This window comes from Ictidomys tridecemlineatus, chromosome 1 (assembly GCF_052094955.1).
Source record: "Ictidomys tridecemlineatus isolate mIctTri1 chromosome 1, mIctTri1.hap1, whole genome shotgun sequence".
Taxonomy (NCBI): Eukaryota; Metazoa; Chordata; class Mammalia; order Rodentia; family Sciuridae; genus Ictidomys; species Ictidomys tridecemlineatus.
Genome location: NC_135477.1, coordinates 659,173 through 673,954, shown reverse-complemented (window position 1 = coordinate 673,954; position 14,782 = coordinate 659,173). Strand labels below are relative to the sequence as shown.

The window sequence follows — 14,782 nt, the reverse complement described above, 5'->3', positions numbered from 1 at the left end:
CATCCCCCACCTGTCCCCTGACACCTCCACCTGTCCTCTGACACCCCCCACCTGTCCCCTGCCAGACACCCCCACACACCTGTCCCCTGCCTGATACCCCCCACCTGTCCCCTGGCAGAAACCCCATACACACCTGTCCCCTGCCAGACACCCCCACACACTTGTCCCCTGCCTGACACTCCCCACCTATTCCCTGCCAGACACCCCCTTACCTGTCCCCTGCCTGACACCCCCACTTGTTCCCTACCTGACACCCCCTCACCTGTCCCCTGACTGACACCCCCACTTGTTCCCTGCCTGATACTTCCCCACCTGTCCCCTGCTAGATGCCCCTCACCTTCCCCTGCCTGACACCCCTACCACCTGTCCCCTGCCTGACACCCTCCACCTGTCCCCTGCCTGATACCCCCCACCTGTCCCCTGCCTGATACTCCCTACCTGTTCCCTGCCAGACACTCCCCCACCTGTCCCCTGCCTGATACCTCCTACCTGTTCCCTGCCACACACACCCCCACCTGTCCCCTGCCAGACACCCCCCACCTGTCCCCTGCCTGATACCCCCTACCTGTTCCCTGCCAGACACTCCCCCACCTGTCCCCTGCCTGACACCTCCTACCTGTCCCCTTCCAGACACCCCCACACACCTGTCCCCTGCCTGATACCCCCACCTATCCCCTGCCAGATACCCCCTTCACCTGTCCCCTGCCTGACACCTGCACTACCTGTCTCCTGCCTGACACCCCCACATACCTGTCCCCTTCCTCACACCCCCACACATCTGTCCTGACTGACACCCACACACCTGTCCCCCTGCCTGACACCCCCACAACCTTTACCCTGCCTGACACCCACACAAGCTGTTCCCTCCTGACACCCCACACACCTGTCCCCTCCTGGCACCCCACAACCTGTCCCCTCCTGACACCCCACACACCTGTCCCCTCCTGGCACCACACACACCTGTCCCTTCATGGCACCCCACACACCTGCCCCCTCCTGACACCCCACACACCTGTCCCCTCCTGACACCCCACACACCTGTGCCCTCCTGACACCCCACCCACCTGTCCCCTCCTGACACCCCACACACCTGTCCCTTCATGGCACTCCACACACCTGTCCCCTCCTGACACCCCACACACCTGTCCCCTCCTGACACCCCACACACCTGCCCCCTCCTGACACCCCACACACCTGCCCCCTCCTGACACCCCACACACCTGCCCCCTCCTGACACCCCACACACCTGCCCTAACTATAAGAGATGGAACCCAGCCTGACAAGGCTTTCTTGGTGTCATCACATCTAAGTACTCTCTTCTGGAATTCTTCAGAACAAGTGACAGGCGATTTGATGCTGGGGCTTCATCCCAACCTGCAGTCAGGTGGAAGGGGAGTTCCAGTGGGTGTCCCCCAGCCTGACTCAGACAGGGCAGTGTCTGTGGGAGCAGCACCAGGGGCACAGAAGAGACCCATTGCATCCAGAGCAGGAGGCTGCCCGGGCTGAGCCCCAGGGGCCACTTCTGGCTGCTTGGAGCAAAGCAGGATTTCTCCACACATAGGAGAGGAGCACAGGGCTCCTGAGCTTGGGGAGATGAGCTGTGCAGCCTGTTCGGAGGCTGATTGGAACCCTTCCAAGGGGCCCCTAGGGACTCCAGCAAGGCCACAGAAGCTGGGCAGCCCAGACCCTGTGAGGACACAATTAAGCAAGGCAAGACTGGACCACACCGCCAGGGCCCAGGGGCCCTGAATGAAGTCAGCCTCTGGGAACAAAGACGCTCTCTGGCAGGAGACACCATCCCGGGCTCCCCATGCACAGCCTGAGAAGTGAAGAAGAGTTATGTAGCCACAGAAACCCAGGGAAGAGTAAGAGGGGCAGCAGAGCAAACAGGAGAGACCAGAAACAGGGACTTTCACACATGCCATCAGTGCACTAAGGAAAGTAGCAGGAAGACAGGCAAGGGACCACAGAAAAGAGCCTTCCCCAGAGAGGGGGTCCCGTGAGGCGTGGTGTGGGTCTTCCTCCACAGAAAGACACAAAACCAGCCTCAGAGGGGACAGGCCTACATCCCAGACAGAAGCTTCTCACCTGTGCAGTGGAGGGAGCTGCCTCAGGTGGCCACAGCTGGGGCTCCTTACCTGGAAAGCCAGGTAAGCCTCTGACAGGAGCAGCCGGGCCGGCTGGTACAGGTTCATTTCCAGCAGAGCCTCCGCCTTGAGCAGCCACAGCTGGGGATAGGACGTTCCCTCCAGACCCCTCCCGGTCTCTCCATTTATCTTCAGAATCTGTAAGACACCACAGGACTGAACCCCACTGATGCACCCTGGTCAAGGAGGCACAGAGGCCAGCTGAAGCCACGGGTGCACAAAGGCCATGCTCTGTGGGGCTTCTCCAGCACCGGCCTTGGGGCGCTCACCACCCCCTGTGCTCAGAGCTCAGGTCTCTGGGCGCTGCCTGTTTCTCTGACAAGTGCTGCCACCTGGACCTCTGTCTCTTCTTACTTTCTCCCTCAAGCCCACCCAAATCCACCACTGGCTGGGAGGCTCCGCACCCCAGGGCCCAGGCAGCTTCCTCAAGTGCTGACCCTGGTTCTGAGGAGTGCCCCAGCCTGGCCTTCCTCAGAACCAGGGCGCTTGATGCAACAGCTGCTGTTTGGGAAAGTGACTTTCCCTCTGGGCAAAGCTCTGGGATGAGCCGCATGGCCTCGGGGGAGCCGGTAGTCAGACAGCGGTCCTCGAGGGGCCAGCTGGCTGCAGGAGCTTCCCCAGGATGTGCTCTGCTCCAGGGGAGTCCCTGCTCCCTGCCTGCTCTCATTTGCTGCCCAGGCCCCTGGCAGACTTGCTCCATGGTGGCCTGGGTGCACATGAACCTGGTCTTCCCTGAGGACCTGCAGGGTTCCAGGGAGGATCCAGTTCCGTTAGGCCTCTGGGTTTCCACAGGAGTTCACGCAGTAAGCATTTAACTAAGTTCTGGCTCTCTGGTTCCCTCCATAGGCAGGCCAGCGGCCAGGTCCCCAGCACACTGGGCGTCGCACTTGGTTACCTTGTCTTGGGCTATGAGTGGCTTCACCTCTTCTGGGTGGCTTGGCGCCTCAGGCTCAGTCAGCACTGGCAGGCTTTCTTCCAGAATGGGCTCCTTGTTCTTCTCCTTTCTCAATGCGATCTCCTTCCTGCAGCTGGTGGGAGGTGAACATGCAGCAGGTGAAGTGCGACGACCACTTTCACGGCAACAGTCACTTCCATCAGTAACCGAGATGATCGCCACGGCCACAAGAAGCTGTAGTCCACACTTTTAAAGAGACTAAAGATGTCCCTGGGATTTGGCCACAGTCTGGCTCCCAAACTCGTGTCTTGGGTCTGTTTTCTCCACAAAACAACTAGACCTCCTGATGTAGAGGTCTAATAGCAGACCCTAGTCTCGACACACCCAAAGCAGATCTCCCACCACCCCAGGCAGAAAGACTCCACTCCCCGGGGCTCAGCACCCACAGGGAGCACCTGGGCAGCCTCCTGCTACTCACTACCAGCCCCCGGCATGGCATGTCCAGAGCTGTCCTTTAGAAAATGGACTAGCCTTCGAGAGCTCAGCCCAGGCCCGCCCAGCCTCTCAGCCCACACAGGTCCCTTCCTTCAGGACCTTAGATACTCCTTTCGTCCAGGAGTCTCCTGACCACCTGCGCCTAGAGTGGGGTCCCTCACCTCTGGCATCACTGAGTGGAGCACACCTCACCCTGTTCCACAGCCCCCCCTTGGTCCTGCATGAAATCCTACTCAGCAGGTGCTGGCCAGTGAGCCCACAGCAGAGGGGAGGGGCTACCGCGCCTAGGGCTTCCGCAGCTGAGACCTCAGAGTCAGCAGGGGACTGTGAGAGGCTGAGCCAGGACCAGCCCTGGGAGACCCCCACACTTCTGGAGGCTTGGCAGCTCGCAGAGGCCAGTGAGGGAGGCCTGGACAAATGGATCATGCAGCTCAAGAATGCAAAAGTGATGTTGGACATGGACACTTGTCACCATGGGCTGCAGAGTGAAAGGTGCGGACAGCATGATTCCCTCAAGGAAAATAGTGTGAGTTCTATATCATGGGGAAAGTCTGTTTTTATGCTGATGAGGTACATCACCAGAACCATGTATCATTGCAGGAAAAGAGCAACTCCCAAGGGACGTCTGGATCCTGGTGGGTCCAGCTGTGGGACAGCTGACCTCGGCAGACCTCTAGAACCTGGAGTGACAGGGCTGGCACCCATGCTGGTACTTTTCCAGGCCCTCCTGAGCATCCACCTGACTTCTGCATGCACAACCCCGGCTGTCCCGGTAGGTGCTTCCCACCAGGACTTCCAGGCCATGTGGCTGCCTGAAGTCCCCTGCCTGGCCCTTCTCTGTAGGGGAGCTCTGGCCCTGGCTGCACAAGCCCCCAGGAGTGAGTGTCCCACTGCCTGGGAATAGCACGCACCTGGCCTGCTCCATGTCACTGATGTACGTCTGCCCGACCACCGCCTCGTGGTGGGCAGCCGCCGCGGTCAACCTCAGGTCCCAGCACACTCGGGCAAGCCTGGGGGCAGACGGATGGGAGAAGAGACAGTCACACAGGCTGCAGTCAGTGGGGGCAGGCAGTCCTTGGGCTGAGTGAACTTTGTGATCTGGTGGATGGAGAAGATGCAGAAGCTTTGATCATGTTTTCAACAATTTTTAAAGCTAAGCAAAATTACCAGGGGAAAAACTGTCAAAGCTCAGTTGCTTGCTCACACATCATCTTCCCTGTGTCCTTTTCCACCACTGTCACCTTCTGGAGGAAGGCCAGGCACAGAGGTGCCACCGGAAGCTGTCTCTTTAAAACACTCTCCAGTGGATGTGACTGCAGCCTTCGGGAGAGTGCAGAAAGCGTCCAGGCATAGCCGTGTGCTTGGCCTCCACCCCATCGCCATGTCTGTCCCGTCCACCCTCTCCTGCTCCTCGAGGGCACAGTGCCCCCCACCCCTAGTGTGCGCTTCCTGAGCATCACGTGGAGATCTCATACCACCATTTTTACATCAAGTGTCTTGACATGCCTAGATCACAAACCTCGGGATTCACTGTTTACACAAATACCCAGCCTTAGAATTCACACTTCAAAAGGTGGTTTCTGCATTGATTTGGGCACATGTTCAGCCTGGCCACTTCAGTGTTGCCAGCTTCCCTGGAGGCACAGGAGGCAGATGCACCCACCGAAGGTGGTAGAGGTCTGCCAGGCTCTTGCTTTCCACCACTGCATCTGCGATGAGGACGCCCAGCTGCAGGACCGGGATGGTGAGCTCATGCAGAGACATCTTCTGCAGGGCCTTGACCAGGAGGTCCAGGTAGTACAGAGTGTACGTCTGCAGAAACCCAATGAGCACAGTCACAGGCGGGGAGCAGTGGCAGCCTCCCTCCTGGGGCCGAGCAGGGGCCTGGCAAGCAGGGTCAGCAGGTCCTCCCTTCTCCTTCTGTCCTGTGCAATGACCAGTCAGCATCAGCACCCGAGAGCCGCTGGAGACCTCACAGGGGCACACCCACTCCTGCGTTCAGTCATGAAATCCACGCTTTGCTCCCCTTCTTCCCACTGGACTCTACTGGTCCGTCAAAACCAGGATTTCTTCATGAACACATACAACCACTTTAAAATCAGACCTAGGAAGTGGACAATGTGTTCTGTGGGTTGGAACTAAGCCCTGAGTGATCATGTTTTATGATTATGTTTATGGGAGTGGTGGAGCGAGGAAGCAGCAGGTGCTGAGGTCTGCAAGAAGGTGCCCAGGGGAAGTGGCCAGGCTCACGGGGGCTAAGCGCTGGAGGCTCCCACCTGTCGGCCCTGCTGCTTGCCAGGCCCAGGCTGGGGGCACTGCAGGTTTGGACACACAGATGGTGCACTGTGGAGGTGGGAGGTACCCGAGGCCTCTGTGAATTCCATAAGGGGATACCTGCAGCTCCTCCACTGGTTTTCCTTTCCATGAACAGACGCCACTAGGGCGGGAGGCAAGCCCCAGGCAGAGCAGCCTGCTGCTCATGGATGGCCAGCGGTTTCCTCCCAGGATCCATCCAGTCTTCTTCCCACACCCTGGGGACACAGAGCTCACCACCAGGTTGGCACATGTGAAAGGAGGCCAGCTTGCTGCTCCCAGGGCACCTGCTGACCCACAGTGCAGACGACCACTACCACGTGGATTCTATCAGGAGGGCGGACCTGGCCACAGAGCTCTGGCTGTGGTGGGTGGGGCTGGAGGAAGGCACAGGCACCCCCAGGCCAGTTGGCAGCCAGGGCCCCCCCATTGTTGAGGACTCCCTCGGGCTACGGAGACCTTCTGGAAGGCAGGAATGCCTTTTAGACACGTGGGCTCCAAGGCACCTGGAACAGTGTTCCCAGATGTGCCAGCCGTGGACTGGAACCTGTACCATGTCCACCAGCAGGAGAGAGGGCCAGCAGACCATGTCTGCTCACTGTGGCAGATGCTCTGTAGCAGAGGGGAGTGGCCACTGTGACCAGAAGTACAGATGGACCCAGAAAGAAGCCGGCCCAAAGGTGATGAGTCCATGACTCAGTTCCTATGAAGCCCCAAGCTGGGCAGACAAAGTGGGCTGGACTGCAGCCCAGAGGCAAGGTCCTCCTCCAGGACCTGGGAGACCACATGGCCAAGATGGGCTGTGAGTGTGACCAGGAGGAGGGTGTGTGCAGGACATAATCCTGGGGTCCCTAAGGAGGGACGTGACAGTGAGAGGGGCTGTGTGGCAACGGTGTGGAGTGGGTGAGGAGGCAGGCAGGAACCTCCCCTACAGACAGGGATCTCTGTGGTTGAGGCAGCTGGTTTATGTCTGGTGTCTGGGCAGGTGTCTGTGGTGGGGTGTGGGAGGAAGGCATCCTGGTGGACGAGTGCTGTCTCACACCTGCCTACCGGCTTTTGGATGGTGGTAGAATTCACGGTGAAGTCACTTTTGTCCTCACACCTGCCTACCGGCTTTTGGATGGTGGTGGAGTTCACGGTGAAGTCACTTTTGTCCTGCTTGAACACTGCCAGCAGCTCCTCGGGGCAGGAGTAGAAAGCCCACTCTTCCGCACTGGCTGGCAAGTCTTCAAGCTGCTTGTGGGGAGCCGAGGCCTGAGACTGAAAAGGAGAGAATGCGGATTGGCTTTAAAGAATGAAGTTCAAAGCAGACACCTCTGTGGCCCCGCCAGGACAAGGGCAGAGGGTGACCCTCTGCATAGCCCTGGGGGGCGTACACCTGCCGTCCCTGGTGCCCAGGGCACACGGCGCCCTGCCTGCCCTCCGCCTCTGCAGCTTCTCTGCTGGATCCACATCTGACTTTCCGTGCACCAGGAAGCTTCCAACCTCACTGCCCAGGGACACCAGGGACACTTGTGGCCCTCACGGCACAGAGTCTGCCTGGGCCGCCCAGGCTCTGCAGCCCACGGGGTTGGGCATGAGCTCACACACTTCGGGCTGGAACCTACTGAACTTCCAGCCACATGCAACGTGTCAGATCTGCTTTGACCCAGGAAGGAGCCAATATTTTAGGATGAAATGTCCCATGTGCCCTAGCGGCTTCCTAGGTGAGGCACTGCACTTCTCACCGGTCCCCACCTCCCTGGCCTCTGGGCTGCTGTTTATCGGGCTCATCAGGGAATAGGGTTACTGTCACCCTGGGCGAAGCATGTCACTGTCTCCATTGTCCAACACAGAGGAGGTTGCAGACCCCACTGGGGGTACCGGGGAGGCTGGGAGGCTGTGGGGCCTTGCCTCTGTCTCTGGGGAGGCCATGTCTGAGAGAGAAGGCACCCTCACCTGCTTCCCGTCCTTGATCTTCTCCTTCTCCTTCTCCTCCTTCCCCTTCTCCTTCTCCTTGACCTTCTCCTTCTCCTCCTTCCCCTTCTCCTTTTCCTCCTTCCCCTTCTCCTTCTCCTCCTTCCCCCTCTCCTCCTTCCCCTTCTTCTCCTCCTTCCCCTTCTTCTCCTCCTCCTTCCCCTTCTCCTCCTTCCCCTTCTCCTTCTCCTCCTTCCCCTTCTCCTCCTTCCCCTTCTCCTCCTTCCCCTTCTCCTTCTCCTTGACCTTCTCCTTCTCCTTCTCCTCCTTCTCCTTCCCCTTCTCTTTTCCTTTCTCCTTCTCTTTTTTAGACAATGACATATATGAACTGGCTGCTACTAGGATTCTATTTTCTAGAAATGATTTTCCGGCTGTCAACAAAGAAACCTGTGGAAAGACAAAACCCAAGTTGGCAGTATTAGAAGCAGAGCTGTGCCCACCCCCCTGCACCAGATGGAGGGGCCCTGGCTCTGAGGGTGCTGCTCTGCTAGGGTCAGTCTGGGGAGCCGCTGCAGAGCTGAGCCTCCGGGAGGGCTGGGCCCCCAGCGGCTATGTGACCCAGGCCTGTGAGCACACAGGTGTCCCCCAGGGGTACTTCCCCACTGTAGGTGCAGCTGGACATCCTCACACTGAGGCTTCTGTGGACAAACCTTGCCATCCCCCAGAATCTCCCTCCTGGTGGCCAGGCCTGGGCAAGGGCAATGGTGGCTTCCCCCAGGACACTCAATGGATAGGGGCTGCTGGGACAGAGGCCCATATTCCAGATAGGACTTGGGTGGCCAGCAAGGAAGGCACAGCTGGCCTGTGAGGGGGCTTTCCCCTCCACAGGTCCTCAGTGCAGACGTGTGGTGATGGTGGCACCACTGGAGGAGAGCTGGGGATAGGTAGACTCCAAAGTCCTTCCTGGTTCCTCCACCCTGCTGGGGGCTCTAGGGTCACTGGGTCTCAGGAAACCAGCCTGTCCTGGTGGACACTGCCCACAGGGCCTGGGACAGTCGCACATGGGCAGTCCTCAAGGGCTGGAGACCAGCCAGAGCTGCCTCTGGTCCCCACAGGGAGCCGTGGAGGAGAAAGGCAGAGGTGGCCCTTCATGGCTGGGGGTGGGGTCAGAAGAAGGTTCCAGAAGACACAGCTATTGACAGGAAGACTAGGCTGCTCTGTGGGTGGCCTCAGCTGGGACACTGTGGGCACAGGCCCGGCAAACGGGGCTGGGGTGGGTTTGGGGAGTAGCAGGGGCTGGCTCAGAGGGGGCCCAGGGAGCATACCAGGCCAGAACAGTGCCAGCAAGGTGTCTCTCAGGGGAGGGACATGGGTCACCAGAGCGGGGTCTGCCCTGTCCAGGACCTTTGGAGAGTCCCAGGAAGACTCCCAAGGAAGCAACAAGCATGGCCTGCACTGTGGCCCAGAAACGCAGGCCAAGCACCTGCCAGATGTGCCTGAGGAAGGTGTAGGCCGCCAGGCAGTCGTCCTGGTAGTGGGTGGAGCTGGGGGTCTCTATCAGCGCCCGCAGGATGTGCACGTGGGCCAGCGCTTCCAGCTGCTTCACATTCCATGGCTGCTCCCAGGAGACGTGCTCCTCCTGGGTCACAGCATCTTCTGCTGGGGTCTGAACGGAGGTGCACTCCCCTGCAAACAAGATGCCTGGGCTGAGTGCACCTCCAGACATGGGGTGCTGTGGGCCAGGGGCTGCCCCTCTCCTGCCTCCTACTCGCTGGCTCCTGCCCAGCCACCTACCCTCCACCAGGCCCTCAGGTGGCGCCCCCCTGTGGAGGCTCATCAGAGCCGACTGCTCCCCAGTGTCCTGACCCTCTCATGGGCCTGGAGACCAGGAGACTCCTGACTCCCGTGCCTGGCTGGTGTCCTGCAGCCCTGCGGTCTGCTGTCAGACTAGCCGAGGCAGGGCCATAGGCCAGCTGCAGAGTTTTCCCTGGCTGGTGGGTGGGGGTCTGGGGCCCTGGCTAGTGCAAGTCGCAGGCAGCACAAGGTGTCTAAAACCTGGCCTGAGCCAGCCAACCCCAGGCCTGCTGCCTGGGACACAGCCTGGGGCCGAGCTGCCCTGGGCCTGGGGCTGCTCTTGCTGAAAGACACTCCCCCTGTCGAGGCGGAGGTCTGCGACCCTTCACCTCTCCCTGGAGCAGCGCTGTGCATCTCAGCTCCCTGGGGAAGGATCCCTGGGCTGGACTCAGGACTCCTTCAGGTGGCCACAGTGGCGGCTTTCCTGGCGGTCCTGACCATTTCCCTCATGGCCTGGGGTCTCTGAGAAGAACTGTCCATTCTGACAGCAGGCTCAGGCCGGTGGCCACTGGGCCAGTGGCCCTGACCAGGCCAGCACCAGGGAGACTGTGGGCTGCACCTGTGTCCCTGCACCTGTGTCTAGGGCCTCAGCTCTCCTTCTGCTTAGGTTGGGTCAGGGCAGGCCTGCAAGGTGACCTAGGACTCCTCATAGGGAACTGTTCCCGAGTGTCCTTGGGTCGGTGCCCGGACAGTGGGGTTTATAAGCAAGGGTCCCCGTGTCTCCCAGCCAACCTTCCCTCACCCAAGGCCCCCCTTGGCCCCCCCATGCGTCACAGACAGGGCCCTGGGAGTTAGAAGCCCGTGGGGAGGAAACCAGAGGCCCGCCGGAGCTGACTGGAGTGTGGACCAGAGGAGGTGCATCTCTGCCTGTCTGTGATCCCAGAGAGGCAAGGCCACCTGCCCCTCTCCTGAGCAGGGTCACATGTGGTCAGGGCCCCCTGCCCCCACAGACCATCTCCTAGCTGACCTTCACTGGGCACAGTCTTGGTGTTTACCATGAAGCCAAGTTCCCCCAGTGAGGACTGGGCAAGGCTGACCAGGACCTGGCACCCTGAGGGGAGAGCAGGGAAGCGTGGGCAGGGAGGACAGACAGGCGTGGCACCCTCACCTTCCAGCCCAGGCTCCCACTCAGGCTCCAGCTCAGGGTCACCCCTGGTGGGTTTCATGACCATCAGGATCTCCACTGCCCAGTTGAGGTGGAGGACCACGTCTTCGAGAGGAAACTGATGGAAGCAGAGCCACTGGCTGAACTCCAGGATGTAGTCCACCTTCTGCCACTCACTCTCCGGCTTCTTTGGGATAAGACAGAACAGCAGGCTAGAAGTGCAACACTGCTGGTCCAGCATGTGGGAAACTGGCACAGAAGAACCAGCCGACGGCCTGGAACGGTCACTGTGAGGACCACCTGACATTCACTCTGCTGCGGTCACCACAGAGACCTCTTCCACTGAGACTTGTGGCTCCAGAATGGACAGTAGGTGGTAGGAGAACGTGTACAGACTAAGGCCTGGCACAACACTGGGCCCATGACCTCTGCTCGATGGCAGCTGTGTGGCTGGCCCCGCAGGGCTCAGCAGCGCCCAGCCCTGAGCTCCATCTGCACACAGCTGCTCCCCCAGGGCTCCTTGCCCTCTGCCATGGCCCAGCCAACAGCATCACTCACATCTGCACCTGTGCTGCCCGTGATCTGCATTCTCTGAGCACCCACCTGTGCCCACGTGTTCATTCCACCAGGCCCGTGGGAGGGCAATGCCAGCCAGGCACCCAGGAGTCACCCTCACGGGTGTGGAGCGTGGACACACGGGCGCCTGGCTGGGGGGCCATCCACTGGGGTGCACAGCTCTCAGGATGGGGCCATGGGCACCAGGGACAGGCGTCATCAAGAGGGCATGAGTGAAGGCCAGGGAGCGTGTCCAAGAGAGCCCTCCAAGCAGGGGTGGGAAGAGGCTGACTGGGCAGTAGGTGGCAGGCCTGGGCTAGGCCACAGCAAGTGACAGGAGAGCACAGAGGGCAGCTGAAAAATGGAGTGGACTAGATAGAAGGACTAGGTAGGGACAATTGCTCACATGGGGTGACAAGGAATTCCATGGCCAGGGTGGAAAGTGACAGTGCATCCTGGGTATGTGTGATGGTAGAGTAACACCAGAGACCAGGGGCAGGTGTGTGTGGTCCAGCAAGTGGACAATGGGAGGGTGCAGATGCCAGGGGCAGGTGTGTGTGGTCCTACAGGTGTGGGTGGGGGAGGGTCAGATGCCAGGGGCAGGTGTGTGTGTTCCTGCAGGTGGAGTAAAGGCGTAGTAGGGTGGAGCAAGACACTTCCCAGAGTTCTGCTGCAGGAGGTCTACAGCGGCTTGGCTCAGGGCTCCCTTCAGCAGCCTTTGCCCTAGCACCCTCCCTTCTTGGGGCAGCTTCTACCTCTCTCTACCAAATGACGTCCAGCAGGAGAAAATACTGAGATGAGCTCCCGTGGTTCAGAGCAAGGCCAGGGCCTCCCTGCACCCCTTGTAGCAGAGCCCTGGCCTCTGCATCGGCACTCTGGGCCCTGTGATGGGCCTTGCCTAGCAAGCATAAGAATTGTATTTGGACCTGGACATCTTCCTGACCAGTCCACCACCCGCTTGCTGAGGGATGCCCTGGACCCAGCAGTAATCCGAAGGCCTCTTGTTGGGATGTGCCTAAGGCCTATAAACAGCCATAATACAGAAAACCCCTTTCAGATGCTTGCTGATGGTCCAGGCCTTTCAACTCACACCCGGACACCTCCAGCCCCCATGACCAGATTTCAGGGGTGTCCCTCTTGGGCCTCCCTTAGGAACCACTCACATTGAGTCAGTGGCCAGCACCCACCCTCGCCTGGTGAGTGTGTGTGGGTCCTGCAGGGACAGGTGTGTGTGGTCTTGCAGGTGTGGGGTGGGGGAGGGTCAGATGCCAGTGGGGGAGAGTGGCCCACTGGATGCAGGAGGTCTCTGGGGTTGGGTGGGAAGGGGGCGGGTCCTGGAGGGCTGCATACAGGTGCTGTGGCTGTAGGGGCTCCAGGGTAGTGAGGCATCTCCCCTTGGGGCCTCACCAGTCCTCCCACGCTGGAAAGGGCTGCTGGAGGGCCAGCCAGCCTCTCGGCAGAAGGGAGGCCTCCTGTGGCAGCTCCCTCCAAAGGCCTGGCCAGCAAGTCCCAGTGGTGGGGCTCCTCCTCGTGTGCCCAGGTGGGGCCCGGGTGGGACTGACCTGCAGTGCCTTGATGGCATTCTCGTAGCAGGTCAGCTGCCCACACACGGTCTTTGAGTTCAGGGCCAGACGGTGCCACATGTGGGCCAAGTAGTCCTCGCTTTCGTCCTTGAACTTCTGAATTTCCATAGTAAAATTCTGGCCAAGTTTGGCTTTCACGATGACCATGTGTTTGAAAATCAAGCTAAGGAAGGAAGAGGGAAGTTCGTGGGGAAACTCCAAACAGACACGGGCACCCAGAGCTCAGTCTGTCTGTGCTCCTGTCCCAGGCAGGAGGCCAGAGGGAGCCCGAGGCCTCTGGGAGGGCGTCCTGGGCAGCAGGGGCCAGGCACTCACAGGCGGTGGGCGGTGCGCGGCAGCACGTGCACAGCCTCATCCAGCACCTTAAGGCCACCCTCCCAGTCATCCTGGTCAGCGTGGCTGTGGAAGAGCAGGCCATAGAGGGCAGCACGCAGTGTGAGGTCATCCTCGGCCCCTGTGGCAGGGAAGAGCAGAGGCCTCAGAGGAGCCAGGTAAAACCTGGCTCCTTGCTAACCCTCGCCCACTGGCCTCTGACCTCCTGGGACCCTCCCACCGCCTCACCGTCCCCCTGATGGGAGCCTTACTACACAGGTGCTGGAAGGCCAGCACTTGCCCTGCAGCACAGATGTGAGGAGTGCTGCCTGCTACTGACCCAGGCACCCTCCAGGCAATAGAACCAGAATTTTGTGTCCCTATCTGGTCTCTGCTGCTTTCTCCTGTGGATCTGGGGGATCTTGCTCTAACAGAAGTGGCCAGGAGTATGCATGCATTAAAGGTCAGCATGTGGGACTCAGGGTCACCCTAAGACCTGAGGGACTCAGGTCACGCAGCACGTCTCCAGGATGTGGGCATCTTATGCGTCGCCAGTATGGACCAGGTTGGACCTGCACACAGCCTTGTCCACCCCTGAGGTCATGGCTGGCTTGGTGCTGGTGCCCTGCATTTGTGATCCACCTGCAGTCCCCGCTCACTCATAGAATTGGCTCGGTAAGACTGTGTGAGCTGGACCACTCTGGCTTAATGTGCTGCCCACCCTCTGCAGGCTCAGGGCCCAGCAGGCCCACCCTTCCAGCCTGGAAGCTCAGTGGCTGGGTGAGGAGCCGGTCACTTCCAGGGTCCTGCTTGATGTCCAGCCCCTCCTCCTCCAACTGGCTGAGTTGCAGTGGCTTCTGGGGCAGCCTGCACCCCCTGCTGGCCATTTCCTCTGCGAGCTGTCACCTGGGTGGCTTTGGGCCACACCAGGCCAGACCCAGGTCCACTCTGGCACTGGAGCTTCTCAGATGGTGAAGTCCTCTACACCTGGTCCCTCTCCAGAGATGCCAGCACTTTTCTTGTCATTTAGAAACAATATCACAATAAGGAAAGCAGAAACTCCTTCCTTCCAGTGCCTGATCCAGCACTACTTGGGACAGGCTACAAGGTGCTGAGAGTGGGCTGGGCCCTCCTGAGCCATGCCCAGGGCAGAGACTGCCGGTGGTCCCAGCCAAAGTGGGGAGCAAGGAGCTTCCTTCTCTTTCTGAGGCGGTTCTCTTATTTCTCCAGAGCAGGAGTTCTGGGGCAAGAACCGAACATGCTCACGGCTGAGAGAGGGCCCTGCTGCAGTGCCCAGAGTGGTGTCCAGGGTCTGCTGGCCCTCTCCTGACCCAAGTGTGGCTGCAGGAGTGGTCCACTTCTGAACCTGGGAACCACTATTTGAATTTGTCTCCTAAAGCATGGCCAGCTGAGGTGCAGGGTGGAGGTGCAGGGTGGAGGTCTTGACACCAACCTACCTGGAGGCTGCACTCCAGCAGCGTCTCAGCATGGAAGAGGGCTGAGTGGGCGGAGCTGGCCATGGGGTCTTGGGCCACACCATCCCTACTATTGCAAGCATTTGTGCGCCACAGAACCTGACAGTTCTGCTGCCAAGTTGATGCCAAGTATCTCCCGCACTTTCCTTTTT

The 14,782-nt window shown here is 59.9% G+C and overlaps 1 protein-coding gene across 3 annotated transcripts in view; it reads right to left on the bottom strand.

Annotated features, from left to right (window-relative positions):
* Cfap46 (cilia and flagella associated protein 46) overlaps nucleotides 1–14,782 on the bottom strand; it is an 80,924-nt gene that overhangs the window by 33,130 nt on the left and 33,012 nt on the right. For all 3 annotated transcript variants that reach the window (XM_078023856.1, XM_078023852.1, XM_078023845.1), the window contains exons 26-35: nucleotides 13,159–13,297; nucleotides 12,823–13,006; nucleotides 10,709–10,892; nucleotides 9,230–9,432; nucleotides 7,789–8,193; nucleotides 6,961–7,110; nucleotides 5,201–5,349; nucleotides 4,449–4,547; nucleotides 3,043–3,175; nucleotides 2,139–2,285 (exon numbers count right to left, since the gene is read on the bottom strand). In XM_078023856.1, coding sequence (XP_077879982.1) covers nucleotides 2,139–2,285; nucleotides 3,043–3,175; nucleotides 4,449–4,547; nucleotides 5,201–5,349; nucleotides 6,961–7,110; nucleotides 7,789–8,193; nucleotides 9,230–9,432; nucleotides 10,709–10,892; nucleotides 12,823–13,006; nucleotides 13,159–13,297 — 1,793 coding nt within the window. The remainder of the gene's footprint in view (nucleotides 1–2,138; nucleotides 2,286–3,042; nucleotides 3,176–4,448; nucleotides 4,548–5,200; nucleotides 5,350–6,960; nucleotides 7,111–7,788; nucleotides 8,194–9,229; nucleotides 9,433–10,708; nucleotides 10,893–12,822; nucleotides 13,007–13,158; nucleotides 13,298–14,782) is intronic.